Below are 26,476 nucleotides of genomic sequence, written 5' to 3'. Positions count from 1 at the left end.
AACGAAACTAAATATTATTTTATAAATTATGGAAAAAATTCAAAGTAGCGTTTGCTTTGGCTGTTTTCTTGTTATCTCGCTAAAAATGGACACAAGCGAGCTTTAACGTAAACTACGGGCTAATTAACCAATCGCCCCGTTGTTGTCTTCTTATGTTTTTAGTTGATCCTCTTTCTTTTACAATCGTTGGTTATTAAAACAAAAAAAATCCAGTTATGAACCAACAGCAGGTCCAAAACACGCAAACATCTGACGTGACTGCAGTGATTCACTATCACTTCCATCTTTTTATATTAAATGGTGTCAAGCTTACGATCTGAAATGTCCCTTTGAGGCGGCGACGAACATTTAAAATGATTCACATACAAATTCCCGTTTATTTCCGAAACCTGGAGGGAGGTTGAGCTTTTTCTTGTCTTTCCTCTGAAACACGCCGGTTTTTTTTGGGTGTGCGACTTTGAAAGAAGACAACGGTGGAGAAACATCAACGTGAGTGAGTTTTATTGGGGAGTATTTCTAAAAACAGCGGTTGACCGGTCGAAATCAGAAGCTGGCCCTCATGTTGTTTCTGTTGTTTCTGATCTCCAGCTCCAGCTGATCGATCCTCACCTGCAGAACAGGAAACAACACGTCACTCAAACGTTGGATCTCACTCTTCACCGCCTTTCCATTTTAAGTTCAGATGGTGTGCTCACATCTTTGTGGTGAAGCTCTTCCCTCAGACCTCTGATCTCGTCTTGCTGTCTGTAAAACGCCTGCAGGAGCTGAAACACAAACAGCGGGATGAAGCGGGAAACTGAACGCGAAAATAAAAGAAGAAGGAGAAGAAGAAGAAGAAGAAGAAGAAGAAGAAGGAGGAGAAGAAGAAGAAGGAGAAGAAGAAGGAGAAGAAGGAGAAGAAGGAGAAGAAGAAGAAGAAGGAGAAGAAGAAGAAGAAGAAGAAGGAGAAGAAGAAGAAGAAGGAGAAGAAGAAGGAGAAGAAGAAGAAGAAGAAGAAGAAGGAGAAGAAGAAGAAGAAGAGAAGAAGAGAAGAAGAAGAAGAAGAAGAAGAAGAAGAAAGAAGAAGAAGAAGAGAAGAAGAAGGAGGAGAAGAAGAAGAAGAAGAAGAAGAAGAAGAAGGAGGAAGAAGAGAAGAAGAAGAAGAAGAAGAAGAAGAAGAAGAAGAAGAAGAAGAAGAAGAAGAAGAAGAAGAAGAGAAGAAGAAGAAGAAGAAGAAGAAGAAGAAGAAGAAGAAGAAGAAGAAGAAGAAGAAGAAGAAGAAGAAGAAGAAGAAGAAGAAGAAGAAGAAGAAGAAGAAGAAGAAGAAGAAGAAGAAGAAGAAGAAGAAGAAGAAGAAGAAGAAGAAGAAGAAGAAGAACCGCCCTCTGACCTCGCTCTCGGTCGGCGGCGGCGGCCGCTCGGCGGGTTCGCAGCAGTGCGGCGTGCAGCCGTACGTCCACTGAGGGATCTGCGTCTCGTCCGGCTGCCAGCCCGACAGATCGCTCAGGTCTCGGGGGTATTTGGCGTCCTGGTAGGCCAGCTGCTCCTCCAGGAAGGCCTCGGAAAGAGAGCAGCGGCACAACCACCACGCAGGAGGTAAAAAAAAGAGAGTAAGAGTTCACGAGAAGAGATCCGTCCCCAAATCAGAATTCAGTGGAAGTTCAACCGAAGCAGATTCAGGTCCTGAGAGGTCAAATCCAGTCGAGGTCAAATCCAGTCGAGGTTAAATCCGGTCGAGGTCAAATCCAGTCGAGGTCAAATCCAGTCGAGGTTAAATCCAGTCGAGGTCAAATCCAGTCGAGGTTAAATCCAGTCGAGGTTAAATCCAGTCGAGGTCAAATCCAGTCGAGGTTAAATCCAGTCGAGGTCAAATCCAGTCGAGGTTAAATCCGGTCGAGGTAAAATCCAGTCGAGGTTAAATCCAGTCGAGGTTAAATCCGGTCGAGGTCAAATCCGGTCGAGGTTAAATCCGGTCGAGGTTAAATCCGGTCGAGGTCAAATCCAGTCGAGGTTAAATCCGGTCGAGGTCAAATCCGGTCGAGGTTAAATCCGGTCGAGGTTAAATCCGGTCGAGGTTAAATCCGGTCGAGGTTAAATCCAGTCGAGGTCAAATCCGGTCGAGGTTAAATCCAGTCGAGGTTAAATCCGGTCGAGGTTAAATCCGGTCGAGGTTAAATCCAGTCGAGGTCAAATCCAGTCGAGGTTAAATCCAGTCGAGGTCAAATCCAGTCGAGGTTAAATCCGGTCGAGGTTAAATCCAGTCGAGGTCAAATCCAGTCGAGGTCAAATCCGGTCGAGGTTAAATCCAGTCGAGGTTAAATCCGGTCGAGGTCAAATCCGGTCGAGGTTAAATCCAGTCGAGGTTAAATCCAGTCGAGGTTAAATCCAGTCGAGGTTAAATCCGGTCGAGGTTAAATCCGGTCGAGGTCAAATCCAGTCGAGGTTAAATCCAGTCGAGGTTAAATCCAGTCGAGGTTAAATCCGGTCGAGGTCAAATCCAGTCGAGGTCAAATCCAGTCGAGGTTACGTCTTTGGCAGCTTTAACTCGTTCAAAAACGAATGAAATCAGCCCGAGTGGAGAATTTGGTATTTTATAGTTTTTTTTGGAAGACGTCACAAAACGGCTCACTAGCGCCCCCTAAAATGAGATCTCAGGGCTGCTTTCACCTACATGAACGAAATTCGGTGAACACGTGCGTCACACCCAGATCTAGAAAAAAGTCTATCAGCACCGTGAGCTAAACTCAACAGGAAGTCCGCCATTTTGAATTTAGTGGCCATTTCTGGCTTTTTGCACATGTTGCACCTTCAACTAACTCCTGCAGAATTTATCGGACCGACTTGATGAACTCCACGGCCGCGTCACATATCACAGCTTGCAGTTTTAATTATGAATATTTTTGATTCATACAAATAAATCACAGAAAGTGAGTTCAGAGCGTAGAAAGTCGTTTACCTCCTCCATAAAGTTTATGTGTACCATCGTCACCGCACCCACAGCTGGACCCACCGGGAGCCCGAGGGAGCTCCGCTGCCTCACCACCCCCTTCTCAGCCGGGGTTTCTGGGTAAGGGTTGGCTACTCGAGTCCCCGGCTTCAGAGACATCAGCACTGGGCCTGGTGGAGAGATGTAAGAGTCTGTCGGTAGCCACGATGGGAAAAACTGGATATCTATTACGAACCTGTCGGCCACTGACCTCTGTTGATCCCCAGCAGCCACTCCTGAGCCGTCATGGCCGCCTGGTTTCCAGATGTCATCGGGTACAGGTCCTCTTGGAAGATTCCTGACTGGGAGGACAGAGTTGAACGCTGTAAGACGACTTTCTGTCCTTTTGTTCCTGCCGTCATCTTTAGTGATTGCAACATAAAGAAAAGTGAGGTGGATGCGTCTTCCCGACCTCTTTTCGCGGTACGATCATGGACAGAGGCTCCACCAGGTCTTTGATCACGATCAGACGATAGAATCGGAAAACCTCACAGGCGCTCACGTCCAGGCCGCGCTTTGGCATCACCCCTGTAGTGAGGTCGGAGGTCAGAGACATCAGTCAGACTTCAGTAAGTCTTAATACAGCTGACGAGTTCATGGAAGCGACGTCTCTTTTGGGTCTTCAGGGAGTTTTAGGGTCCAAATCCATTTTAATCAGGATACAAACTTTAAATCGACAATCTGGAGGGATTTCTGCTTCGGCGACACACGTGGCGATAAGCGGTAACTGCAGTTGTGTTTTGGATTTTTACTTTCCAAGAGAAGTCTCTTTTTCTTACACTTTGAAGTTTCGGCGATTTCTTTCTTTGTTTCTTTGAGATTGGGAAAAAAAAACGTATGTAAGACCAACGGCGAGCCGGTTGTGTCCCTCGTTTTACCTCATTCGGCGTTACGTAGCAACTTAAACATTTATTTTAAAAAAAGCTTTGAGATTATTTGAATTATTCAGCAGTGTCTGAAATGACTAACTCGCAGGGTTGTGTGAGTGTGTGGATGTTTGCTGATCTGACCGAGTCCTTTCTGTGGCAGCAGCGACCTGTACTCCGTCAGGAAGTGGACGTAAGGTTTCTCGGCGCTCAGCTCGTAGTACCGGATGTTTCCGTCACCCTGGAAACACAAACACAAACACAAACACAAACACCTCTTCACTGTCGGTGTGTTTCAGACGGATTTTGTCTGAAGCGGTTGGTCCTACATTGGTTCAGTCTGTTCGAACCCAACCGACTGCATGAAGAGACGCCTGACCGGACATATGTGTTTGTTTTATGGACCTTTCCAGCCAGGTAGAGCATGTGCGTGTCCGGGTCGTAGAACGGGAAGAGAACTCCTGCAGACCCGTCCAGGTCCTCTTCATGGAGCGGTTCAGACAAGTCGTCCTGCGGAAACAGTTTAAATTTACCATCAAATGTAACCAAAGAGTTGATTCGTCGTGATAAACAACAGGTTTCAAAAGAGGCTGATGTTTGTCTTACGGGGTCCCAGAGGACGATCTGTCGGTGGTTCCAGGGCGAACTTCCTGTGGACAGAAGCATCTTCAGGCCTCCGATGTATAAAACTTTGTTGGCCCTGTGCGACTTACTGTTGGACACCTGCACAGATGAAAGTTACATCGCTGCACATTTTTGCATGAGGACACACGGTCAGGCAAAATGAACTCATTTAAAAAAAATGTTTTTAAAACCACACACCTGTAAGATGCTTCCTGTCCGCGGGTCCAGGACTCGAACCCGTCTGTCTTTGGACGTGACGGCCAGCCGGCTGCCGTCGCTGTTGAAGCTGGCCGACAGCAGCAGCGTCTCGGACGGGTAGCGGTGGTGGAGCGGCATCAGCACCACCCGGACCGGCTGCCTGATTACTGGACCAGCCTGGGACACATCCCAGAGGAGGACCTGAGGCAGGAGGAGAGACGCAGTCACGGCCGTTCTGATATGAAAACATAATAACGATTGTTCAGGTAAATTATAAAACTGAACAAAATTCATAAACGATATAAAAACAAAAGTGCTGATTTAATAAACCCCTTTTTTTTTGGGACTAAATTGAATGTTGTGATGCCGTGACAGCTACTGGCACTGACCAATGAGGCGCCTGACCTTGTAGTCGTAGGCGGAGCTAAGCAGCAGGTTCTCAGCGGTCGGATGCCACTCAATAAGCCCCACCCTCCTGGAGTGACCAATCAGAGTCTTCCTGGCCTTGGTGAGGTTCTGCTGGACGCCGCAGACGGGGACGTCCCAGATCTTCACCTTCACACACGCACACACGCCGATTTCAATGTACTGTTGTTGTGAAAGAAACATATTGCAGCATTCAACTCCAAAAGGTAACCTCGGGCCGAGTCCGGCCGCGAGTCTGACGTGAGCTCGCATCTTAACGATAAAGGTAAACACACAGAGACGACCGTGACCGGCGTACAGTGCAGTCCTCCGAGCACGAGGCGACGCAGTGGTCGTCAAACGGGTTCCACTTGACGTCCAGGACTCGGCCGCCGTGACCGCACACCCTCGGGTGCTGGGGGTCCACCCTGCCTGTCTGAGAGAGCACCAGAACCGTTTCACCCTCTCAGGCCTCACCGCCACTTCACATTTAGCCGGCGTTAGTTTACTCTTACAGGAAAAAGAGGAGCCAACTAAACGAATACCAGACAGGAAACAGCTGGCCTGCGTCGGTGACCTACCGACTCCTCTGAAGCTCAAAAGAGCTTCATTTCTGCTTTTATTGTGTTTATAAGAAGGAAACTAGTGAAAAATTAAAAAAATGCCTTCATACATGATGGATGGGCAGGACCAGAAAGGAACCGCCCCCGGCACACTCGGTCACCACGGCGATGAAGCAGGGATTGGTCGAGCAGTAGTGGTTGTCGTGGACACCGCGTGTGATCGGCACCCCGTCGTAGCTGTGCTCCTTCGTGGACGGCTTACCGAAGACGTGGCGAAACTTTGAGCAGCGGAAAGACGAACGCCACGACATCGTCTGGAGGACAGGAAGCACCGGAGGACGACGCTCAGAGGGGGTTCAACTGTTTCAGCGGCTTCACGTCAACAAAGAATCATCAGATGGAAAAAGATGATGGAAAAAAAGAGTGTGTGTGTGTGTGTGTGTGTGCGTGTGTGTGTGTGTGTGTGCGTGTGTGTGTGTGTGTGTGTGTGCGCGTTTATCAGACCGACATAATCTCATAATAGTGTTGTGGAACTTCAGCAGCGGCATTATCTGACCTAATCAATAATGCAATCAGCTGTCATTATTGGCTTTTATAATCTTATCAATAATAAATCAATTTCTTCAACTTTCCAATTATTCTCACACACACACACAGATAAATCCATCGTCCCGGACGGCTCGTTTTGTCTCTTTTAACTATTTATAAACTGCACACACACTTCCTGTTGTGACACTTTCCTCCTCCTGACCTTTGACCTTTACTGGAGCTGCAAAAGATCACCTTACTGCAGGAGAGTAGAGGAACAAAGGAAGAAAGGGGGGATAATAAGATAAAAGCATCAATCTAAGTACTTTTACTTGATTGCAGTGACGTACAGTTCTGATGCTTTTGAGTATTTTCACCTTGTGATGTTACTAAAAACTCCACTGAAATACTTCAATTAACGTAGTTTTACCACCAATCCCTCGACCCCTCAGATTGTTCCAGGGACCCTTTGGAGGGGCCCAAACCCTAGGTTGGGAACCACAGGGAGTAAAGTGACTGCTCCACCTCAAGCAGTTACAATAGTGACGATACACACGAGCATCTTCGGCGCCCTCTGCAGGACCAACACATATTTGTGTGATGTGCAGCAGGATTATTATCACAGGAAGCGCATATGACTCTTTATCAGGGAATTGTTTTTATGGTCTTTTATCAAAATTAATATAAATGAAGCGCTTCCTGTTGGCTTGATCATCACTAAAGTTACATTACAAAAAAATATATATAAATGTATGTAAAGGATGTTCTCTTACCTCTGATACAATCATGAAGGAATCATTGGGTCCCCGTCCTGCAAATGAAACTCATGCTGTTCCCGATAATAATACTGTTACCATGACAACTGCTATGTTAAAAACAATTTTTTTCCTGCGAAAGGACTGCAAATAAAACTTCTGTGTCTGCAGTCCTGCTGACTTCTGACAGCATCCACCTGAAGGCTGGCTGGCTGTGTGTGTGTGTGTGTGTGTGTGTGTGTGTGTGTGTGTGTGTGTGTGCGTGCGTGCGTGCGCTCACTCCTGATCCATGACGTTCAGCCTCTGCTTCCACATTAGCCGAGCTGTTTATGCACGGCTGCTCGCGCACAAACGCCTCCTCGACAATCCGATACGACCGCCGCACTTGACACACGCATTCAAACGCATTCACACGCATTCAAATGCATTCACACGCATTCAAACGCATTCAAACGCATTCACACGCATTCAAACGCATTCACACGCATTCAAACGCATACACACGCATTCAAACGCATTCACACGCATTCACACTCATTCAAACGCATACACACGCATTCACACGCATTCACTCATTCAAACGCATACACACGCATTCACACGCATTCAAACGCATACACACGCATTCAAACGCATTCACACGCATTCAAACGCATACACACGCATTCACACTCATTCAAACGCATACACACGCATTCAAACGCATTCAAACGCATACACACGCATTCAAACGCATACACACGCATTCACACTCATTCAAACACACGCATTCACACGCATTCAAACGCATTCACACGCATTCAAACGCATACACACGCATTCAAACGCATTCACACTCATTCAAACGCATACACACGCATTCACACGCATTCACTCATTCAAACGCATACACACGCATTCACACGCATTCAAACGCATACACACGCATTCAAACGCATTCACACGCATTCACACGCATTCAAACGCATACACACGCATTCACACTCATTCAAACGCATACACACGCATTCAAACGCATTCAAACGCATACACACGCATTCAAACGCATACACACGCATTCACACTCATTCAAACGCATACACACGCATTCACACGCATTCACACGCATTCAAACGCATTCACACGCATTCAAACGCATACACACGCATTCAAACGCATTCACACGCATTCAAACGCATACACACGCATTCACACTCATTCAAACGCATACACACGCATTCAAACGCATACACACGCATTCAAACGCATTCACACGCATTCAAACGCATACACACGCATTCACACTCATTCAAACGCATACACACGCATTCAAACGCATACACACTCATTCAAACGCATACACACGCATTCACACGCATTCACACTCATTCAAACGCATACACACGCATTCACTCATTCAAACGCATACACGCATTCAAACGCATACACACGCATTCAAACACATTCACACGCATTCTCACACGCATTCACACTCATTCAAACGCATACACACGCATTCAAACGCATACACACGCATTCAAACACATTCACACGCATTCTCACACGCATTCATACGCATTCACACTCATTCAAACGCATACACACGCATTCAAACGCATTCACACGCATTCAAACGCATACACACGCATTCAAACGCATTCACACGCATTCACACACATTCAAACGCATACACACGCATTCACACGCATTCAAACGCATACACACGCATTCAAACGCATTCAAACGCATTCACACGCATTCAAACGCATTCAAACGCATTCACACGCATTCAAACGCATTCAAACGCATACACACGCATTCAAACGCATTCACATTCACACGCATTCAAACGCATAAACATACACACGCATTCAAACGCATTCACATTCACACGCATTCACACACACACATTCACACTCATTCAAACGCATACACACGCATTCACACGCATTCAAACGCATACACACGCATTCAAACGCATTCACACGCATTCACACGCATTCAAACGCATACACACGCATTCAAACGCATACACACGCATTCAAACGCATTCACACTCATTCAAACGCATACACACGCATTCAAACGCATTCAAACGCATACACACGCATTCAAACGCATTCACACTCATTCAAACGCATACACACGCATTCAAACGCATTCAAACGCATACACACGCATTCAAACGCATACACACGCATTCAAACGCATTCACACGCATTCAAACGCATTCACACGCATTCACACTCATTCAAATGCATACACACGCATTCACACTCATTCAAACGCATACACACGCATTCACACGCATTCACTCATTCAAACGCATACACACGCATTCAAACGCATACACACGCATTCAAACGCATTCAAACACATTCACACGCATTCTCACACGCATTCACACGCATTCACACTCATTCAAACGCATACACACGCATTCAAACGCATACACACGCATTCAAACACATTCACACGCATTCTCACACGCATTCATACGCATTCACACTCATTCAAACGCATACACACGCATTCAAACGCATTCACACGCATTCAAATATTCACACGCATTCAAACGCACACGCATTCACACGCATTCAAACGCATTCACACGCATTCACATGCATTCAAACGCATTCACACGCATTAACACGCATTCACAGCTCCGAACATTAATGTCATTTTTAACACTTTTTTTGGGGGAGAAGAATGAGAATAATAAACTTTAAGAAGAAATACATGCAGTGATTCACATCAAAAACAAATATAAAAAGATGCTGAAATGTCATTTGAAAATAAGAAAAATAAATAAAATGCCGGTCAATCAAACACAAGACAATAAATTAATAAAATATATTTAAAATATAGGACAAGGCATACAAAATTATTGAACTTATAATAATGTCTATTGTTATAAATTTGTCTGAGAAGTTTCGAAATTTCCAATTTCTTTCTAATTTCAGACGTAACATGTTCTATCAGTATTAGTGACCATTATTATTGTATATCGTATATTATTATAATCATTCGTGACGATGGCGTCTGTAATGTATCTGTAGTCTCGTCGTCGCATTGGAGAAAAGAAGAAGCTCACTGAAATTAAAATTGCGGCTCAGCGTTTCTAGAAAACGACACTTGCTGCTCGTCGTGGAATTGTTGGGTTTTTGCGGTCTTCACCTTTACAACCACATATTTGTTAATAGTTTTCAAAACCAAGACAGAACGTCCACTGATCCAACCGTTTAGCGGTCCATCAGTACGCACGGTGATACGTGTATGCGAGCCACGTGGGCGCGGCCCAGATAAGCGAGGAAGAGCCGGCGGTCGACGGTCCGGATGTGGACGCGGTCGAACGAGGCGGGCAGTGGCATTTGTGGTGTTGCGGGTACAACTCGCTGACGGTTGTGTGCAGAGGACACTGCGTCCCAGGAAACGCTTCGAACTTCGAGGCCGCCGCCCCCAGTTCGTCGTGGAGTTCTGCCAGAGTCCGAGTCGGCAGGTAGTCCTCAGGGCTATCGGGAACGTTGTGGCCCCAGTGTGCGCTCGCTATCCACGTCTCCGTGTCGGCGCTGTAGCAGCAGAATGCCGACCACAGCCTGGAGGGCACGTTGACCTTGTCGTTGAGGGTGTCGTCGGAGCTCGCCTGCGCTCCCGTCACCACGAAGCCTTCGTGATGACCGTTGCTGTCCCGGCAGTGTCTGTCCATGACGCACTTGATGCACGTCTCCATTCGGTTCCAGCTCCCCTTGTTGAACGAGCCGGCCTGCGGAACGATGTTGGTCAGCGTGAAAGTAGACCGTTTCTCCTCTTTGTCGAACGCGTGAGAGCTTGGAAAGATGTGGCCTCTGTCGAAAATTCCATTGTGTTTGTAATCGTCGTCGACGGCCTGGTGGTCGTAGGTCTTCCGTTTGTCTTGTCTCGTCATGCTCTTGTTGGCGCGTTCAGTCTCAAGCTGTAAAAGAGCTGGAAGGTCAGATTACTGATGCGGGCAGAGAAAGGTGGATCCAAACAGATCAAATAAAAAGGGTCCAACGTGACGCCTACCTGTGGCTCGATCATCCAGCCTTTCTTGGGTCTCCCTCGTTCTTGTTCTCCTCTGTACTTGTAAGCAGAAAACACTGGGATCTTGTTATTGATGTCGTAGAGCGTCAGGAACATTCTCTTGTTCTTGTAGGTCTGACAAATGGGTTTGTATTGGTTCTGGTTCAGGATTTTGCCTCCCTTCAAGATGCCTGGAATCTGTGGCGGAGTTCCCTCCAGAAAGAAGCTGTCGCAGACTGACAACGAGTACACCACCTCGGCTGACGATGAAGTGATGGACAGGAGGAGGAGGAGGAGGAGGAGGAGGGCAGTAACGGACGTCATCGTCAAACAAAGCGTGTCCTTTGGTCAGACAAGAAAAACACACCAAACAAAAATCGGTGGAATCGGTAGCTCAAACCAAACCAAAAGCACAAGAACGTAAATGGAAGGAATTAATTGGAGATAAAGTTTTAGCTGAATTTCAGGAGCAGGACCGCCTCCCCCCCCTCCCCCCCTCAACCACTCCCCCCCCCACTCAACCACTCCCCCCTCAACCACTCCCCCTCCCCCACTCAACCACTCCCCCCTCAACCACTCCCCCTCCCCCACTCAACCACTCCCCCCCTCAACCACTCCCCCCCCCCCACTCAACCACTCCCCCACTCCAGGCCACATTCCTAGAAATGTCCACCCACTCTAAACATCGGCCTGTTCACGTTTTCTGCATCCGGAACCAGACACCACGCAGAAAAAACAAAAACGATCTTACCTCGGCCCAAACATGGATCTACTGTTCCTCAGCCCGTCTGACGAAGACGATGATTGTTTTGCCTTCACACAGGCCACCCATACAGCCAAGGGAAGCCCTCGATCTGCTGCCCTCTCCAAAACCCCAGGGTTACCCACGAGCCTCCGCCACCGCTCCCTCGGTCCAGCCCGGTCCCCCGTCGAAGACGCACCGGCCGAGTTCTCCGACCGGACCGTAGTCCGTCAGATAAAGTAAAAAGAGAAGAGGACACCTCACCACCGCTCCGACAACAACGTGAGACTGTCCCAACTCCTCACAACTTTCCAAAAGTCACAAAACACAGACGTACTTCCACGCAAAACTCACCGGCGTAACGTCAACGACAGTGACGTCACAACGCACCTCCAAGCCCCGCCCTCCCACCCACAAAGGTTGCCAGGTTTTGCAGCGCGTCACCTCTCATCCCCCTCCACCTCCCCAGGTAAACTCACCTTTGCACAGCGGCACCGGGATGCCACCTCTTTTCCTCTCTTCAATTTCCACAGCACTCCATCCCACCTTCTGGCTGGATCCATCAGTCCGTACTACTGCTGTTCTTCCACACGCCCCTTTTTTCTGCCCTCTACTCTGGCACCGGGTTGCCAGGTCTTCTTTCCTCTTTCCCCCTCTCTCATCCATCCACAGCGCCCATCATCACCACCGGGCTGCTGCCAACGTACAACCCTCCTGCCCCCTTTCCTCTGGCGCCTCCAGCGACCTTCCTCAGCACAACGAGGTCCGCAGTTTATCCTCCTACCATGGAGATTCCTGGCACCGGGATGCCAGTCCCTCCTCCTTCTTCCCCTAACCCTCCAACCATCACATGCTCTCTTTTCTGGCTCTGCGCTGCCGCATATAGACATTTCAAAAGATTTCAGATCATACGGTTTGGACCAAATACTTTTAACACTTCCATATTGGATAATCCTGACCACCCTCTCCACCTGCTGCAGGGACAGAGGAGGACGTTCTCCAAAAGACTCCTCCAGCTCCGCTGTCACAAGGACAGATACAGGAGATCATTCCAGATACAAGAGATCATTCCAGATACAGGAGATCATTCCAGATACAGGAGATCAGTCCAGATACAGGAGATCATTCCTGATACAGGAGATCATTCCTGATACAGGAGATCATTCCAGATACAGGAGATCATTCCTGATCCAGGAGATCATTCCAGATACAGGAGATCATTCCTGATACAGGAGATCATTCCAGATACAGGAGATCATTCCAGATCCAGGAGATCATTCCTGATACAGGAGATCATTCCAGATACAGGAGATCATTCCAGATCCAGGAGATCATTCCAGATACAGGAGATCATTCCAGATCCAGGAGATCATTCCAGATCCAGGAGATCATTCCAGATACAGGAGATCATTCCAGATACAGGAGAACATTCCAGATCCAGGAGATCATTCCTGATCCAGGAGATCATTCCTGATCCAGGAGATCATTCCTGATCCAGGAGATCATTCCAGATACAGGAGATCATTCCAGATCCAGGAGATCATTCCAGATCCAGGAGATCATTCCAGATACAGGAGATCATTCCAGATACAGGAGAACATTCCAGATCATTCCAGATACAGGAGATCATTCCAGATACAGGAGATCATTCCAGATACAGGAGATCATTCCTGATCCAGGAGATCATTCCAGATCCAGGAGATCATTCCAGATCCAGGAGATCATTCCAGATACATTCCTGGAGATCATTCCTGATTCATTCCAGATACAGGAGATCATTCCTGATCCAGGAGATCATTCCAGATCCAGGAGATCATTCCTGATACAGGAGATTATTCCAGATACAGGAGATCATTCCTGATACAGGAGATCATTCCTGATCCAGGAGATCATTCCAGATCCAGGAGATCATTCATGATCCAGGAGATCATTCCTGATACAGGAGATCATTCCTGCCGACTGCAATAAGACTGTACAATAACTCACCTCTGGCAAAATCCATCACACAACAATAACACTGTTGTCTGTGTTTCTTGGTTGTTTGTATATAAAATATATAGATATATACTGTACTGTATATAATGTGCATTTTATATTTAATATTTTTTACTGTTATTTTATTGCTTTTTATTATTTTATTATTATTTTATTGCTTTCCTGTCTGCTGCTGTAGTGAAAACATTTCCCCTTGGGGATTAATAAAGTAACTATAACCTATAACAGGCCTGCATATTCAAACTAAGTTCTTGACTTCAGATGACATATGAGTTTTCACTATAGAAATGAGTGTCACATTATTCATTTGAATAGAATCATTATATTTGATCAAACTTTTAAGTTATATAATATATACAGTTACTACTATATACAGAAATAAACGTGACTTATTAGTCAGGGAATAATCTTAAAGAGCAACTTACCACCTTTCCAGAGAATCTCAAACTGTGTCTTTGTGTTGATCCATCTGTGGAAACTAGACGTAGACTTCCTCAAATGTGAAAGGACGTTGTGGCAGAAGTTACGAATATTATTGTACATTCAGCAGTTGAGGACGGATGTGTCATTTTACCAACTAATGCTGAGCTCAGCAGTCAGTCACACAGTTCCTCAGCAGATACTACACGGTGAAGGACAGTGAAATCATTTAGTTTTCTTTCTACTGTTCTTTAATATTATTCTGCTGAATATGCAGCCACATTTGTCAGTGAAATTACACACAAAAAAAAGACACAAATATTTAGACTTGGTCAAACAGCACACGGACAGTCCACACAGCTAACCAAGTCCTGAGGAGAAGAAAAAATAAGTTTCTTATTGCGTGTTGTGGCTTGTAATTAGTTTGTGCCCCTTTCATCGACAGATCTCATAACAGTGAGGAAACACAGAGGCAGACCCAGATCCAACGTCCTGAGCTAATATGTCCATCGTTACTACGCGTTTGCTTCATTGCTGTCAGTTTATGTTGGTTCGTCATCCCAAAAACAAATCCAGTACGTGTCGTGAACGCAGCTTCAGAGTGAGATGACGTGAGCGGAGAAGCAAATGGTGGACAACAGCTGGTGTCGTTGGCCCGTCCGCTCCGTTTGATTGGTTCCTTTCCAGCCGTTTTACTTGTGGTGTGAATCAGACGGTGATACCACCCATCGGTTACCTCAGCTGGAAGCAGCCGATTGGTCAGTTTGGGGGCGGGGCATCATCCTCCAGAGCGTCGGAGATCGTGACGCAAAGCTGCGAGAACGACGGACGCTCCTCCGGTCTCTGAAGACAGACAGAAGACACGGGTCAGTACCGAAGAGGTGAAGGAGGAGCTAACTGCCATAAACTGGACCAACAGCTGGTCGACGGATGTTTTTCTTCTCACCTCGTGCCAACACAGCTGCATGATGTCATAGATGGTGGGCGAGGCCATTTTGGGCCTGTACAGGCGGTGACCCTGGGTTATCAAGGTAACCACCTCGTGATTGGGACTCTGTTCAAACGGCATCTGACCCTGTGTGAAAACCTCCCACATCAGCACACCTGGATACACAAACACAAGCAGGTGAAACTTCTCGTTCACGCATTTTTCTGCCAGAAAGGAAACACAATAAAGGCACTGAAGTTGTGTTCCTGTTCAGTTGAGGCAAACAGAGATGAGATGTTTATACTCGATTATGCTTTTGTGCTTTGACACAAAAAAAAAAAAGAAGACCCGCTGGTTTCATCAAGGCTGAAAATGGTCGTTAAAAATCTTCTTTCGTCCCAAAAACAGCATTAAAGTAAGTTTCCAAAAATAAAATACAAGTATTCGCCGGATAAAATCTGCTTTTTTGTTGGCAAATCTGAGGCCTAAAAACTGAAGTTTGTAATTCATGAACCGCTAAAACAGAAAGGTAACCAGTAATTAAAGGAGTGCTCACCGAAGGACCAAACATCCGACTTGCTGCTGTGTTTGCAGAAGTTAAAGACTTCCGGAGGCGACCACTTGACGGGAAACTTGGCGCCTGAAGAACTGGTGTACTGGTCGTCCAACACGTATCTACGTAAACAGCATTTAAGTGTTCAGACTGTCGGGTTTCTACCTGCCGACTCGTTCAAATTGAAGACGGCCGATAACCGTGTCGTGGAGTCGTACCTGGCCATGCCGAAGTCTGACACCTTCACCACCAGGGCGTCGTTCACCAGACAGTTTCTGGCAGCCTTCGTCACACAGGCGGAGGGAAGAAATTCATGAAAAACAGACAAATATTTTGCGTCTCAACCGGCAGAGTTTTGGCGTAAACGCGGAGGATCGAGCTCGTGGTTACCAGATCTCTGTGGATGAAGCCGTTGGCCTCCAGGTGCTCCATGCCCTCGCTGACGTCCAGGCAGATGCTGAGCGAGGACCCCAGGCTGAAGCTGCCTCGCTGCTGCCTGAGGAAGTTCAGCAGGCAGCCGTGCTCCATGAACTCGGTGACGATGTAGATGGGCTGATGCTGGCTGCACACCCCGTACAGCTGCACCAGTTTCGGGTGGGACAGTTTCCTGAAGAGGAAACACAGATCGGGCTGAAATGGAAAGTGTTTTAAAGACGGAGAAAAGTAGACATTTTGAATATTTGTGGGTCAAAGCTTCGTCATTATCATTATAGCAGCTTGTAATTTGCTGCCATATGTTGGGAAAATGTGGTTTTATGGTTGGTATTGTCGTTGCAGTACTTAGTTGCCTCCACTAGAGGGAGGCAGAGGTCCAAGCTGACTGCCTTCTTTTTTTAGAGTCTTTATTCATCATTTCCTAATTATGGGTCGAAGCACCGACGGTCGTGGAACTCTGTTGTTTTTGGTCGGATTTTTATTATTCTTATTATTAGTATTACTATTCTGTCCAAACAAACAGTTGTGGAGGCTGAAACCGTGGGCTGTGTAAAAGTGAAATTTGAATGGAAAATAATGAGCCCCGACAGTTCTTTTCTGAAAAGAACTGACACATGTCAGCCATGAGGGGGAGCTATAATAACATATTTTTTTTTTTATCTTCTTTCACTTTATTTTCTCTAACAGCAGAATGAACTATGTCTCTTTTTTAATGACCCACTTACATCATGACCTTGGCCTCCTCGATGAAGTCCTCCTCGTACATGGCCCCCTCCCTGATGGCCTTGATGGCCACTTTGTGCTGAGCCCTCCACTTGCCGAGCCTCACCACACCGAAGTAGCCGCTGCCCAGCTCCTTCATGAAGGTCAGCTCACTGGGGTTGATCTCCCACTTTTCTGGAGGGGAAAGATTTGAGAGGTAAGACCGGCAAGTTGTTTCAGGAAAAAACCCAGCGGGAAGACTCACCGTAGCTGAAGCCAGCGGTGGACGGAACCGACTTGTCTTGTTTCCCAAAGGGATATCTCAACCTGGCGACAAGACCTGAGACAGACGAGACAAGACAACCAAGATGCATAAATGTGAACTTTTAGAAGCGTTTCATGAGCCTGGAAAATCATGGCAACATCTCTTCAGTAATTTTATATTAGCAGTTTCACACGTAGCTCAACTGATAATTTTGGTGTTGTTTTTTTGGGGGTTTCCAACTTGCAACTCTACCGCTCAGTGTTTGCAGATGAGAAGAAGAAACCCTGGAAAGTCTCTGCACACACTCCATTTCAGCCACCAGGAAAAACCAAGCAAGGTGGCGGACCTTGTTTTGTTTAGCTGTAAACTTTTTGCAAATATATAATACAAATTCTTTCTTCTTTGACCGACTAGAAGATGCACCAAAAGGCAATCAATAATGGCCACTATTTAATATTAAGTACATGTATGAGGCTTCTTGGCCGTGTGATGGCAGGTGTGTCGTTTACCTGCTGCGTTGTGTTTGTGGTACTCGATCAGGTCGGGGATGGAGCTGAACAGGTGTTTCTCAGCCAGGTAGAACTGCTTGGGCGAGCCTTGTGTCTCCTTGATGTGGTAATGTTTTATAGCTGCACCTCCCTCCCTACAAACACAACAACATACCAACACTGCAGCTCACATCCAGCTAGTAACGGCTGTTTAATCCCCTCTGGTCTGAAATCTCTCGGTGCCTCTTCCCTCTGCTGAGTCCCACTGCCTGGTGTCCTGATGATTTTCTTTATGCTCCAGGAACCCATTCAATTTCATTTATTTCTGAATCCTGGTCTCAACAAAGTCTAAAACCAGTTCAAAACAATGTATAAAACTAGGCTAGAATCAAGGCCAGATCTGTCTAAAAACCAAGTCCAAAGACCAGTCCTAAATCAAGTCTAAAACCAAGCGCATGAACACATCCAAGAGAAGTCTAAAACCAGTCTAAAACTGAGGCCAAATCAGTTAAAACCAGGTCCAAAGTCCAATTTAAAAGAAAGTCTACAGCCAAAGTTAAACTAGTCCAAAACCGACCCCCGGTCTTAACATGGTGGAGCCAGTCTGGGCCGGCATGATGACAATCACGCTCCCTTCGATGAGCGCAGCATTACCCTGCGACAGACTTGGCGTAGAGAGAGACGGTGTAGGTCCCTGGGGTGCTGGAGTCTCTGACGATGAAAGCTCCTTCTTTGTCCTGCAGGGGGCGACACCGAGACAAACAGAAAGCTGAAAACCAGGTCCTTTCCAAAAAAGTTGGGGCGCTGTGTAAAACGAAACTAAAAACAGAATCCAACGATTTACAAATCACATGAACACAAAGTGAATTGAAAATAGACCAAAGAGAACATATGATTGATTTATGAAAAATATACGCTCACTTTAAATTTAAAGACGGACTTAAAGAAGCTAAAACCATTGAAAATGGAAGGAAACATTAAGGAAAAAGGACATAATGAAGGAAACAAGAAAAAAATGATGAAGACAAGCGTCAAAGAGGAGAGACTGACCTCCTTCCTCAGCAGCTCCTCGGCCTTGTTCCTGTTGACTTGTTTACTGTACCAACTACAACAAACAAACAAATAAACAAACATCCCCACCACACCAGACTTTCTGAAGTCCTCTGACAGCTTTATAAGCTGGCTGAATTCAAATGTTCGGTGTGAAACAGACTGTTGTAGATCGTCATACTTCAAAAATAAAAGCTACAAGTCTCCAACACGATTGACATCTTTTATCTTCTACGAGTAGGAATCAATTCCCCAAAAAAAAAATCTGTTTTGGTTTTTACCTGCTGGGCTACTGTAGAAACATGGTTTCAGAACATGCTCCATAGAAGAGGACCCGCTCCCTCTGTAGATATGAAACATTCATTCTGGGGCAACGGAACAAAAGGCTTCTGAGTTTCAGGTGATTTTACACTAATGAAGACATAATTATTGATATTGGATTTTCATTTCTGCCCAAAGACTTTCGTAAATCCCCAAAAACTGGACCTTTAAGTCTGAAGAAATTGTACTGGTGTCCTGGCAGACTGGATGAATGGTGGGTTTGGCCAGCGTTCTTTGCTGCAGGCCTTCATTGGTACGTGTTGGTTGAGTCAACAACAAGTCCAGACATTTGGATTCAGCCAGCATCAAAGTGCCACATCAACGTGTAACTTTACACAAACAAATGATTGACAGACTCACGGGAACTGAACCAGGTTTCCGGATTTCTTCTCGGTTACATAGGTACTGGGGATGTAGCCCTCCTCGCTGCGACACACAAACCGATCACCGCAACAAACACACAAAAGGAAGTCAGCGAGGACGTCGAAACACCGAAAAAACAACAGTTCTGCTGCTACTCGAATACCAAACGGGCTGAAAACGATCAACGCTGGGAAACCATCAATAAATCAAGGAGGAGCTGCAACATTTAACCAAACAATCAGACTTGATTCACAAGTCTACAATCTTTAACAGCCAGTACATTGATGTATAGAGATGAATACCAGTCGTACACAAGTCTTCTCATGTAAAAATAAGACGTACGGTGAGAAAAGACGTCCAAAAAAAGCTTCGATCTCTCCTTTGAGTCCCGTCGGTCCGTTTTCAAGCACATCATTGTATGTAAAAGTGGACGTAGTGTCCGGGTGTGTCAAACACTTCTGGTCTGAAGGTGCAATACCACCAAGGGCCATTAGGAGCTGGCTCAAAAAAACCTCAAAGAAAATCAGAGATCTGGTGGTCCTTCTGAAAAAAATGATTTATTGTGGTGTGGTTTGATTGACAGGCCCTGGGTGCAGTCAGGGTTACGGTATAAGTGGGCGGGGCTTAGTGCCCTTGGAGGCGAGTTGCCGCCTGGTCTGACTGTTTTCAGACTCTCCTTAAACACGTAAAGATGAACTCAGTACGACTTGGTTTTCTGGTTCGCTTCTCCATCTCGTAAAAAAGCAACACAATGCGATTTATTTTTTTCATTGGAAAACAAAATATCAAACAAATATCTTTTACATAAAACCTCAGGTGACGACAAGCTAAACTGTTTTCCACGATAAAAATCTTAATTAATATTTAGTATTTAAATATCGCCGTGTCGTCACCACCTTCCCGACACTCACCCGTACTTGTTGCACGCCTTGAACCAGTTGACGTCGCACTTCTCCAGGATGATGTACTCTTCTCCTTTCACCAGACTCAGGTCGTGCGGCTCGACGGCCGGAAAGTCGTACAGAGCCACCACCGCCCCCCCCTCCTCATCCTCCTCATCATCTTCCTCCTCCTCATCATCATCCCCATCGTCGGGGGCGGGAGGAAGGGGCCGACGCTGCAGGAGCAGGAACGATGAAATGCTGGTAGGTTTTTGACCGTGGTCGATGTACGTTACTCATAACTCTGTGTGTGTGTGTGTGTGTGTGTGTGTGTGTGTGTGTGTGTGTGTGTGTGTGTGTGTGTATGGTTACCCTCCCATCTTGAGGTTCCTCTCCAGGAATCGGGGGTAAAGGTTTCCTGGTAACTAGAAAAGAGGAACAGAAAACAGCAAATTGAGCATAAAGTTTGGATGTTTTCTCTTCTTTTTTACCGTCTTGATCTCTAACTGCTGATCGTTTCAGGGCGTCGTTGATCTCGAACTGAAGCTTACTCCCAACTTTTAATGAGTGTGCCGTAACGCCCGCAATTTAAAGTTATAAGTGTGATTTCCTTTTTATGTTTTACACTTGGCTAAGCAAGCGCTTCAGATCCTACACTGCAAAAAATTACACTGACAAATGTCATAATTTTACTGTGTGAGGATCATCTGCAACTTCATATTACTTCTGTCTACGGGTACGTCTACTGAAGCTCTACTTATTGCAGTGATCTGAGGCCCTTTACAAAGTTATATTTGAGTTTATGGTTTCGTTATCGTAATTTTAGTTTTTACTCCACTACATATTCATATAATTACAACCCCATTTCCCAAAAAGTTGGGACGCAGTGTAACGTGTGAACAAAAACAGAATGTGATGCTTCGCAAATCACATAAACCCATATCGAATTGAAAATAGAAGACAAAAACATATCAAATGTTAAAACTGAGAAATTGTATTATTTTAGGATAAATATATGCTCACTTTGAATTCAATGCCAGCAGCACATTTCAAAGAAGTTGGAAAGGATAAAAAAAAATTAAAAAAAGGACTGGAAAAGTTGTGTAACACTAAAAGGCCCCTCGGGTAGCACTTCATTAAAAACAGACACAAATCTGCAGTGGAAATCACTGCATGGGCTCAGGAACACCTCTGAAAAACTTGTTATTGAACGCCGTTGGTTGCTGCATCCACAAATGCAGGCTCAATAATCACATTCTGTTGATATTTACATTTTACACAGCATCGCAACTTTTTCGGAAACGGTGTTGTAGTTGCACTTAAAGCATACTTTAGTTAATTATCGGTGCACTGCTGCTTTAACTCTACACATGTACACAAACTATTTATGCTTCAGCGCTGCCTGGAACATTAAAATGCTGTTTAAATGTAATTCAATTTACAATCGTCTCTTACTGTCTCCGAACAGGTTGTACTCCTCGCAGCCCAGGGCCTGTTTTTCTACCTGGCGACAGCAGAGCCACGCCCCCTCCTGCCAGAACTGGGGATGAAACTTCAACGAGATCACCAGGTTGTCTCTGATCTCTGGATACAAACACACACACAGAGGTCATCAATGTAACATGAAAAGCTCTGATCTTTGCTCACGTGCAGCCTCTTCTTGAGTTTTTACTTTAGGTTAGCTGAGAACATTTTTTTTCCTTGACCCAAGTAAATAATCTTCCTTTGTGAGGCTCAAAGGAACAAAAGCTGTATTTATTTCCATGTCAAGACTACATAAAAGAATACGACATGAAAGCTCCCAAGAAGTGAGGACAAAATATATTGATCGCCCCCTGGTGGCTGGTTGGAGCATGGGTCATAAGCCCCGCCCCCTTCGATGTTAGCGGGCGGGACATGAACCCAACTAAACTTCTAAAAAGTGAGTGGTAACTGAATAAATGGGGGCGTCAGACGCCTCTGACGTCAGAGCAACACCTCACTCTGTTTCACTTTTCTGACCACAATGTTGTGAAATGTGTCAGAGGAAACACGGGGCTGCTGGAAATTTGGACCATGTATGGTGAAAAAAGGTTCAGACGTGCGGTTCAAAGTGTGAAAACCTTTTTGCAGCACTTGAGATAGAAAAAAAACAAGAGGAAATCTGTCACACTTCCACTTGAAAAGACACTGACCCTCTTTGAGGCTCTGGACCCAAAGACTCCTGCTGTCGTGACTCGGAGTGAAAACGTAGAGCGTGTTGGTGTTGTACACCACCTGGACACAAACACGCAGGGAAATGGTCAGTTTCTTTTGGTTTCCAATTTAAAACAAAATCCAAACTAGTTAGATAATAATAAGGAGGAGTGACCTCAGCTAACAACACCAGAATAACTTGATGCCAACCCCTTGTGGCAGCCGGTGGTATTGCAGTTTAAGGTACTTCCTCATTTGGGCAAATTGTTCATACTCGAAAGCTACGTCCACTTTTATTTACAGTCTGCGGAGCAAAAACGAAGCCAAGGACCAATCACGAGCCTCGTCTTCTTCGCTCGGTGTAAATCGTGCTGTTACACGAACATCAGCGTCGCCGAGATCCCGCGTACGTTATAATCCTTATAATTCTTCACCACAACACAGAGAGCAGTTTCATTTCACAGATATTATTTGTTTGTGTATTTGTACCTGGAAAGGGTATTTGTTCTGGCAGGGGATGATGTATCCTCCGCTTTTCACGATCTCCACACATCTGATGTGGCTCAGTTCGATCGAGCCCCTCCTGAACTTCTTCTGTCGTTGGAAACAACAAGTCAACAGCAGTTTCTTTTCTTCTTTGCTATTTCTGAGATGTGACATCAGCTGTTGACGTCCACACTGAGACCTTTGGCTTCCTGCTGTGTTGTGGCGTCACATGTTGTTTCCTCAACTTAATAAACTCCTTTGATCTCTTCTAAAACTTACAAATAACACATTATATTTTAAATCTGTATATAATCTAAGTATAAAAACAAGTAGTTGTGGTTTTATTGTAGTTATATGTGGTTAGCATTTTTTTTTGCTAGCTTTAGCTAACTGGCTGCTAACTGCTGCTTCATATTTAGCAAACAGGCGAGTATCCCAACATGTCAAACCATTTCTTTAAGAAATAATGTTTAAAAACGTCATGTATGTTAAGGTGTACCATCTTTCTGCAGATAATATGTGTGGCAAGTATTTATTTAGTAAAAAGAATAATTGCTGAACAGAGGAGTCAATAAAAACATAAACATAAACAAAGTAATAAATAAAGTAAGAACTGGACCTCTGCCCGTCCATCGTAGTAGGTCAGCCTGCTCTTGGTGAGGACGAACAGTCGCTCCTTGTAGTTCAGAGGGGAGGTCCTCCTCTTCTGCTGGGAACGCTTGATCAGCATCTCCTCCAATAGCAGCTCGGCACTCATCCTGGCCCCGCCCACACCCTCAGCGCGTTGCTTTAATATAAACTATATCAAGTACAACAAATAGACTTTATAGAAAAGGGTTGGTCTGAAAAGTGAAGTCAATGCAAACGTGCCTTTAAGTGCAATACCACCGAGGGCCACTAGAGGTTGGCTCCATAGACTCCCATTCAACTTCTCATTAAATACAAAGTGAATTCATTTCTTACAGAAGTCATCAAAAAGCGGGAGGCTATGTTTGGGGGGTGGGGGGGCGTGTCTGTTTGATTATCTTGTCTTAATTCAACTAAATACAAATTTAAAAAACGATTCCTTCCTGGGTAGCTTTGGTTTTAAATGGTCCGCATTTTAACGTGGTGGCCATGTTTCCGACAGCACTTGAATGCAGCAGGACGAAGGGAAAATGAGACGCGCACTCCAGAGGCGCAGGCACGACGCTGTCCACCTGCTCCCAGGTGGTTTAGTTTGATTTCAAATGATTCAAAACACGACTCCAACTAATGAATCACTCATTTAATACAGAATAATCACAATAACGAGCCAACATTTAGCGTGATTATAAAACTGAACGAGCTTGATTGTGCTTCATTTCGCTGTCACGTGACTATGAAACACATTCTTGTAATATTTATTCAACAACTAAAGAGCTTTCTAAGTTGTCATGCATTTCCAAAGCCGAGCTGCAGGTCTGAAATCAGACTGCTGCTGCGCGGGTTGGTTCACTGACAGACACAAACTTTTGCGCAACAACCTTTCAGTTTATAAAAAAAACCAAAACGTTTCTTAAAACCTGACGTGGCTTGAAACAGAAATCTGAAGAGTCTCTTTTTACCTTCACGCCTCATTGTCCGGTTTCTTCTTCAGCTCTCCGGTGCGCGTTTGTCTCCCATGTCGCTGAGAATAAGAGGACCAGGATTCAGGAAATGAAGAGAGGGAGGCGGACACACTCTCACACACACACACACACACACACACACCTACACACACACATATACTCACACACACACACCTACACACACACCTACACACACACCTACACACTTCCTGCGCTACCCGCAAAGTGTGCGTGCGTCAAAGAGATCAGCGGTGTGTGAAATCATATGAATAGTCAAATTGCTGAGCGGAAAATGATCAATATCTGCTGCTGCTGCGAAGTGAAACTGATCCGGATTTTCTTTAAAAAAACAAATATAATTTTTTTAGGACATTTACATACAGCGTGGACACTTTTAGAAAGTGTCGACATTTTTGGAGAGAGTTGTTGACATTCAGGACAGAGGGAAGACAATTTGGAAAGGTGCCTTAAAGAGTGAGGCCATGAGGATATTTTGCAGAGTAGGCATATTTTGGGAAAGTGTGGACATGCAGCAACATTTTTTTTTTAACAGTTTTAGAAACTAAGAAGTTCCTGAAAAGTGAGAATGATTGAAAACATTTTTGAAGTCAATATTTTTGAAAAAATTTTAAAAGTACATTTTAAGAAAATGACTGCTGTTGTAAAAGGGGTGCGATTTGGGGAAAGTCCTGGAAGTTTTTGGAAAATAAGGATGGTTAAAAAAAAACATTTTTGGAACACACACAAGTTAAACTAATGACATTTGTTGTAACGTGGCGACAATTTAAAAAAATAAGTACACATTTGAGAAGCTGTGGTACATTTAAAAAACAAGGACTGTTTCAGAAAGTGAGTTTGAAACATTGAGACATTTTGGAGAAAACAAATGTCATACACAGAAACACTCCAGGATTAGTCTCCCCCCCCCCCCCACACGAAAATGCAATTTTTCACAATTAAAAAAATATAAAATTTCATATAACTTTCTGACCATTATTATTACAAAACATATGTAAGATGTTCCCAAAATTTGGAAAAGCAAGAGCAAGTAATTGATAAACAACAGAAAGACAAAACTTTTTCTTTAAAGTCTCTGTGATTTTACATTCTTTCTGTGTAGGCGGTGCCTGAAACAGCTTTATAATAGTTGGGAAAACCCTGCTAATCCGTGAGCAGAGGACAAACAGCCGGAGGTGTCTTGCTCATTGGCACTTCAGCCACTGAGTTCATATGAAACTTTAAGGTTTAATCATCAACACCTGACTGGTAAATAAATACACTGCTGGACTGTAGCTAAATATTTTCCAGCACCACACACCTGCAGTTTCACCTGTTTCAGCCCAAACCAGCTGTTGGCAGCTGGTTTCAGTTCTTTTCAGGGAGAATCAGCTCGTAGAGACTTGAAACTTCCTGTGAGTACAGTTCATCACAGGCTTCTTTTTTTTTTTTTTAATTTTTTACCACCACTGTTATTATTAGAAGCGGTAGCAGCAAATGATTGACAGGTAATAAAGAAAGGATTGTTTAGAAAATGCTGCCAGTTCATTCTTGTTGTGTTGGATGTTATGGTTCAGTGAAAGTTCAAAGAGAGTCATGATTATTCTCACAAAGATTTTAAAAATCTGGCAACGTATCGCAGGTCAAACATTGAATGAATGTATTATTAATGAGAACTTTGAAAGAGTGCTTAGGAGGAGACACTAACCTCCATGAGGAAGTATTCAGAGTCGTCTCTTCATCATCATCATCACTGAGTTCAACACGTTAACGAAACCGCTGGTACGTGAACGTTAGTGATTTCAACCACGGACCTGAAACTGGAGCAGAGAAACATTCGGTTTTGGGTCCAATTTTAAAATCTTCAACATACAGCACACAACTGTTCCTGAGCCCATGCAGTGATTTCCACTACAGAGTTACGGTTGTTCTTAAAGCAGCGCTGCCTGAGGAGCCCACTTTTAGAGCTTCCCTCTTATGAAGCCTCAGAGTTGTGTTGGGGAGTTGGTTGCGTAGATGGATGCGTGAAACAAATCGGATGAATGTGAAGTAGCAGTGACCTTTGACCTCCAAAATCGAATCAGTTCATCCTTAAGCCCAAGTGAACGTTTGTGCCAAATTTGACGTAACTCCAACGAGACATTCTTCTATGACACAACTAT

At 45.0% G+C, this 26,476-nt stretch overlaps 3 protein-coding genes across 5 annotated transcripts; all 3 read right to left on the bottom strand.

Moving 5' to 3' along the window:
• Nucleotides 1-498: 498 nt before the first annotated feature.
• coro2ab (coronin 2Ab) lies at nucleotides 499-7,086 on the bottom strand. Its single transcript, XM_069718019.1, has 14 exons — nucleotides 6,923-7,086; nucleotides 5,732-5,935; nucleotides 5,378-5,494; nucleotides 5,059-5,208; nucleotides 4,654-4,854; nucleotides 4,438-4,554; nucleotides 4,237-4,341; nucleotides 3,976-4,072; nucleotides 3,378-3,493; nucleotides 3,177-3,267; nucleotides 2,936-3,096; nucleotides 1,370-1,537; nucleotides 696-764; nucleotides 499-609 (listed from the first exon to the last, which is right to left on the bottom strand). The coding sequence occupies exons 1-14, from the start codon at nucleotides 6,935-6,937 to the stop codon at nucleotides 544-546; spliced, it is 1,677 nt and encodes a 558-aa protein (XP_069574120.1). The 5' UTR covers nucleotides 6,938-7,086; the 3' UTR covers nucleotides 499-543.
• Nucleotides 7,087-10,021: 2,935 nt separating this feature from the next.
• Nucleotides 10,022-14,113, bottom strand: LOC138632432 (endonuclease domain-containing 1 protein-like). Of its 2 annotated transcripts, none has more exons than XM_069717996.1 (3): nucleotides 14,087-14,113; nucleotides 10,928-11,266; nucleotides 10,022-10,835 (listed from the first exon to the last, which is right to left on the bottom strand). In XM_069717996.1, the coding sequence occupies exons 2-3, from the start codon at nucleotides 11,246-11,248 to the stop codon at nucleotides 10,137-10,139; spliced, it is 1,020 nt and encodes a 339-aa protein (XP_069574097.1). In that variant the 5' UTR covers nucleotides 11,249-11,266; nucleotides 14,087-14,113; the 3' UTR covers nucleotides 10,022-10,136. The 2 variants fall into 2 exon arrangements, with proteins under 2 accessions (XP_069574097.1, XP_069574096.1); XM_069717995.1 differs by lacking the exon at nucleotides 14,087-14,113 and adding an exon at nucleotides 11,676-12,058.
• A 722-nt stretch (nucleotides 14,114-14,835) lies between these two features.
• Nucleotides 14,836-26,194, bottom strand: tec (tec protein tyrosine kinase). Of its 2 annotated transcripts, XM_069717979.1 has the most exons (19): nucleotides 26,023-26,194; nucleotides 24,315-24,376; nucleotides 23,348-23,527; nucleotides 22,732-22,836; nucleotides 22,242-22,323; nucleotides 21,523-21,651; nucleotides 20,440-20,492; nucleotides 20,098-20,303; nucleotides 19,184-19,249; nucleotides 18,503-18,557; nucleotides 18,107-18,189; nucleotides 17,474-17,607; nucleotides 16,965-17,039; nucleotides 16,723-16,894; nucleotides 15,953-16,169; nucleotides 15,781-15,845; nucleotides 15,566-15,684; nucleotides 15,028-15,185; nucleotides 14,836-14,924 (listed from the first exon to the last, which is right to left on the bottom strand). In XM_069717979.1, exons 3-19 carry the CDS (start codon nucleotides 23,483-23,485, stop codon nucleotides 14,841-14,843), a joined length of 1,941 nt encoding a protein of 646 aa, XP_069574080.1. In that variant the 5' UTR covers nucleotides 23,486-23,527; nucleotides 24,315-24,376; nucleotides 26,023-26,194; the 3' UTR covers nucleotides 14,836-14,840. The 2 variants fall into 2 exon arrangements, with proteins under 2 accessions (XP_069574080.1, XP_069574081.1); XM_069717980.1 differs by lacking the exons at nucleotides 22,242-22,323; nucleotides 24,315-24,376; nucleotides 26,023-26,194 and having other exon boundaries at nucleotides 23,348-23,429.
• Between the last annotated feature and the right edge of the window lie 282 nt (nucleotides 26,195-26,476).

This window comes from Brachyistius frenatus, unplaced genomic scaffold (genome assembly GCF_029030835.1).
Source record: "Brachyistius frenatus isolate BFR_SWC_R1_liver_20210118 unplaced genomic scaffold, ASM2903083v1 Contig_184, whole genome shotgun sequence".
In the NCBI taxonomy this organism is placed as follows: Eukaryota; Metazoa; Chordata; class Actinopteri; family Embiotocidae; genus Brachyistius; species Brachyistius frenatus.
Note: the sequence above shows the minus strand (reverse complement) of the source record. Positions and strands in the feature narration are given on the sequence as shown.

Coding starts and splice junctions, on each gene's coding strand:
- tec (XM_069717979.1), bottom strand. CDS start 23,485: ATGAGTGCCGAGCTGCTATTGGAGGAGATGCTGATCAAGCGTTCCCAG. Junction 20,493..21,522: donor GTACAACCTGTTCGGAGACA/GTAAGAGACGAT, acceptor CCTCTTTTCTAG/TTACCAGGAAACCTTTACCC. Junction 16,170..16,722: donor GAGGAGGCCAAGGTCATGAT/GTAAGTGGGTCA, acceptor TTTCCTCTTCAG/GAAACTGTCCCACCCGAAAC.
- coro2ab (XM_069718019.1), bottom strand. Junction 5,209..5,377: donor CGTGCTCGGAGGACTGCACT/GTACGCCGGTCA, acceptor GCGTGTGTGAAG/GTGAAGATCTGGGACGTCCC. Junction 3,097..3,176: donor GCTGCTGGGGATCAACAGAG/GTCAGTGGCCGA, acceptor TCTCTCCACCAG/GCCCAGTGCTGATGTCTCTG.
- LOC138632432 (XM_069717996.1), bottom strand. CDS start 11,248: ATGACGTCCGTTACTGCCCTCCTCCTCCTCCTCCTCCTCCTCCTGTCC. Junction 10,836..10,927: donor GCTGGATGATCGAGCCACAG/GTAGGCGTCACG, acceptor GCTCTTTTACAG/CTTGAGACTGAACGCGCCAA.